Genomic DNA, 4216 nt, shown 5'->3' with positions numbered 1-4216 from the left:
TAGAGGTTCCTCATTTTCTAAGTGTCAGGCTGGTGACTGTAATATGTCCATTATTTTCTAACAATCACCAGTTCACATAATTTGCCTGATCTCACAGGAATTCTGTGGCAGAGGCTAGGATATGCTCCAGTTCTCAGGTATAGGCATTTACAGAGCTCTTGATGTAATTACCCTCTGTTTTCCCTGTGTTTCCTCAGATCCTGTGCACAGTGTGAGGGAAGGTTGTGGGGAAAACAGTTTAAGGGATCGTGTAACTAAGGACTGTATATAAAATTCAAAATGGCACAGAAAACCTTAATTCTGAAATGTTCTAATTTTTTCACACTTGACTTGGCAGTCTTGCCATTCTCTTAATATAGTTTTTGGGAATGCAAACATTTAAAGCCATTGTATATAGAAATTCTTGTGGAAGGTGAATTCTCCCATTCTGCTGCCTTCATATTTCTTCTAAGCTTCATCTCTTCAGATTCATAGCACATTCTTTACCACTTGACTTAAGAGTAGAAAATTTGTCAGCAGAAGATAGCAGCCTGCCAGATTGGCAGAGGGTTAGAGAAGAGGGGAGTATGGAACTGAGTGGGAGTGGAAATTAGTGCATTTCACATATATTAATTAATTGCATAGATAATCTGACATTCTTAAGTAGCAGATTCAAATTCTCCAGAGAAGTGTGTTCTAAGGTTCACCTCCCGAAACTCTTGCCTCTCTTCTGCTTAACCCTCTTCTTGCCCTTTACACCCTCCCTGTCTGCTTTTCCAGTCTAATATGCTTTATCTGACTTCTGCGCCCGCAGACTACCTTCTCCTCAGTTGCTTCATTAGTAACGATGTTGATGCTCCATTAGCATCCTCCTCCCCTGGTTTTGCCCTTCCTTCCCTATACACCTCTTATCCACCTTTTCCCTCTCTCCCCTTCTTTGCCTGCTTCTCTGCCATGATGTCCTCCACCCTTTAGGTCTTGATTTTAATGTTATTGTACTCAAGCCTCATCCTTTCTTCATCCACCTCGCCTCATCAGAGAATACAACTTCTCCTTTTATTCTGCTTCTTTCCATCTGAGGTTGCTTCTTCCTCCTCCTCCCTGCTGCCCACAGGCAATCTCCCAGCTCCTGGCCGTAGCCGCTATTAGCAGCGTCGAGCAGACATTGCGGGGTTTGTCCTGCTCAGATACTGTACCAACGGGTGGGTGAGATTGCAGAAATGAGTATGAGGTTAATATGTGGGAGCTGAATACTGTATTTGAGCTGTGAAGGAGTAGGGATAATCAATGCGTATGGATTCACCTGGGAATTTACTGACAAACTCTTAACAGGTATCCAGGGAGAGCAAGAGTCAACAGATGTTACCTCCCTGCTTCAAACAATAGTGACACTAAAATATTCTCAGAAAAGAGTATGGTCGGGTTTGTTCTTACTATTTAAGTATGAGCAAAAAATCTTTTTTCCTTTACTAAGTTTTGAGAAACGGCTGACTCATTCTTACTGAAAGTTCTCAAAACTTGCGCCTCAGGTAGGCACCAGGCATAGAAAATTTCCTTCTCAACAGTTGTTTTGGCAAAGTAGAAGTAGCAGAATACAAAATTTTCCAATTGGACATACTGAATAACTTTAAAAATAGGCTATTTGTACCTGAACTATCAGTTACTGCATTAAAAAAAAAAAAAAAAGAAAAAAAATCTGACATTTAAAGCTAAGTAGTCTGAGAAAATTCTTTGCTTGAAAATGTGTGACATTTTCTGATTGGGAAGAAACACGTGTTGTGACTGCTCCCCACTAGAAAAGAAAAAAGCATTTTTGGATGAGGCTTTTTCTTTCCTGTACCAGGAGTTTTCTATCTGGGTTGGTTTGGAAACAGGTAGGAGATGCCATTGCCCAGCCGTGTTCCACTGAGGAAATTTTGGATTTTTTTTTTTTTTAATGAACTGTCAGAAATTCCATCCCTTGGTCCAAGAATGAAGAATAGTTCCATTGTTTTTGAACAGATGAAATACCATATCTGTAGGGTGAATATTTACACGTGTGCAGAATTTCATGTTTACATAAAGCCAATGTTAAGCTTACATCACCTAAGAACAACTAGATTTTATAATTAACAGTATGAAACATTAAGGATTAATTCCCTGTATTTTTCAAAAGGCATGCATGAGAAATCGGTCAGCCTATGAATTGTACATGTTAACGTGCTGTACCTCTGTATCCCTCTTTTGACAGCGATTAGTGCAAAGCTAACTGCACATACAATCTGCGGCAAGGGGCATTGGGAGACAGCTAAGAGGCAGTGACAATGTCTTTAAACTGGCGGACAATTCCTACTCGACTTGGAGTTTTTAAAGTGAACTGCAAAGGACTGGCATGCCTCTTGGTCTTCACAGTGAGCGTCTGCGGCAGCGCGCCGGGGATGTGTCCAGCAGCCTGCATCTGTGCCAGTGATATCGTAAGCTGCACCAATAAGAACCTCTCTCGGGTGCCAGGAAATCTTTATAAATGTATGAAAAGGCTGGATCTGAGTTATAACAGAATTGGGTTTTTGGAGCCTGAATGGGTCCCAGCGCTGTTTGAGAAACTGAACACTTTAATAATCAATCATAACAGCATTAGCAGCATTATCACTGGAAGCTTTTCCACAACCCCGAATCTGAAGTACCTAGACTTGTCATCCAACAGCCTGAAGACGCTGGGCAGCCCCGTGTTTCAGGAGCTAAGGGCGCTGGAGGTTCTTCTGCTGTACAACAACCAGATAACACAGATAGAGTCTTCAGCCTTCGGAGGATTGTACAAATTGGAGAAACTGTACTTAAGCTATAACTTGCTCTCGCATTTCCCGATGGACTTGTACACTGGAAAATTTAAACTGACAGACCTCGTGTTGCTGGACATTTCCTTTAATCACATCCATTCGATGCCTATTCAGCGCCTGAGTTCAGTGCCGGCCAAATATCTTAGTGGAATTTATCTTCATGGCAACCCATTTTATTGTGACTGTATGCTGTACTCCATGCTAATCTTCTGGTATCAAAGGCACTTCAGCTCGGTGATGGACTTCAAAAATGAGTACCACTGTTTGCTGCGATCAGACCCCAGAGGTTATAATAAACTGCCTTTACTGCACGACAACTTTCTGAATTGCTCTGAAAGCACCGTCAACAGCTCTTTCCAAGCCTTTGGGTTTATTCACGATGCCCAGGTTGGTGACAGGCTGATTGTACACTGTGACAGCAGAATCAGTGATGCGGGCACGCACTTCGTCTGGGTTAGTCCGGACAACAGATTGCTGGAGCCAGACAGGGAGACCGACAATTTTAAGGTGTTTCGTAACGGCAGCCTGGAGATAACAGATGCCCAGCTAGCGGACTCAGGGCTGTATTCCTGCATCGCAATAAATAAGAAAAGACTATTAAATGAAACCATAGAGGTTAGAATAAATGTTAGCAATTTCACAGTGAACAGGTCCCATGCTCATGAAGCATTTAATACGGCTTTTACCACCCTTGCTGCCTGTGTAGCCAGTATTGTTTTAGTACTGCTGTATCTCTATCTGACCCCCTGTCCATGTCAATGTAAGGCGAAAAAGAGGAAGAAGAAGCTGAACCAAAGCAGTGCCCACTCATCCATACTGAATTCCACACCATCGCAAGAGCTGCCAGCCGACGAGAAGAAGGCTAGCACTGGTAAACGGGTGGTTTTCCTGGAACCCGTGCATGAACCCAAACACAGTCAGAACGGGAAAGTAAAACTGTTTCCTAATGACAATATCATTGCTGAGAGTATCTTAAAAACTACTCGAACAAAATCTGACTCCGATTCTGTCAACTCCGTGTTCTCAGATACACCTTTCATGCCGTCAACTTAGTTTGCTGCCTGTGTTTGTATCGCGCAGTTACATTTCTGAATACCTCCTTTGCTTGTAGCAATCATCAGGAAAAACAAATAAAAAGAGATAAAATGTTTTAAAAAAAGTATCTATTGTCACTCCTTAACTGCGTCTCCTCTCTTTGTGACTGCAGGGCCATGCGACAGTGATATCTTGTTCGGGAAAAGCAAACAGTGTGGCATTAATGGGAGTGTCTTCAATGCAAGCTTAGCCTTGGCTTTTACTCTCTGGTCCGTACACAGCAATTTCTCACGCATGTTTAGAGGCGCTTTCAGTACATACAGCTGACTCTTCAGAGGCAGAGACTGACCCCTATAAAACACTCTCGGTCGTGCTGATAACTCGGC

At 42.5% G+C, this 4216-nt stretch overlaps 1 protein-coding gene across 1 annotated transcript; it reads left to right on the top strand.

Annotated features, from left to right (window-relative positions):
* Positions 1-1291: 1291 nt before the first annotated feature.
* On the top strand, positions 1292-3974 carry AMIGO2 (adhesion molecule with Ig like domain 2). The gene has a single exon (XM_082014067.1). The coding sequence runs from the start codon at positions 2283-2285 to the stop codon at positions 3846-3848; it is 1566 nt and encodes a 521-aa protein (XP_081870193.1). The 5' UTR covers positions 1292-2282; the 3' UTR covers positions 3849-3974.
* The last annotated feature ends 242 nt before the right edge of the window (positions 3975-4216 follow it).

Source organism: Phaethon aethereus, assembly GCF_964289735.1.
Source record: "Phaethon aethereus genome assembly, chromosome: 1".
NCBI classification, from domain to species: Eukaryota; Metazoa; Chordata; class Aves; order Phaethontiformes; family Phaethontidae; genus Phaethon; species Phaethon aethereus.
The sequence above is the reverse complement of the archived record's forward strand: the minus strand, read 5'-3'. Positions and strand labels throughout refer to the sequence as shown.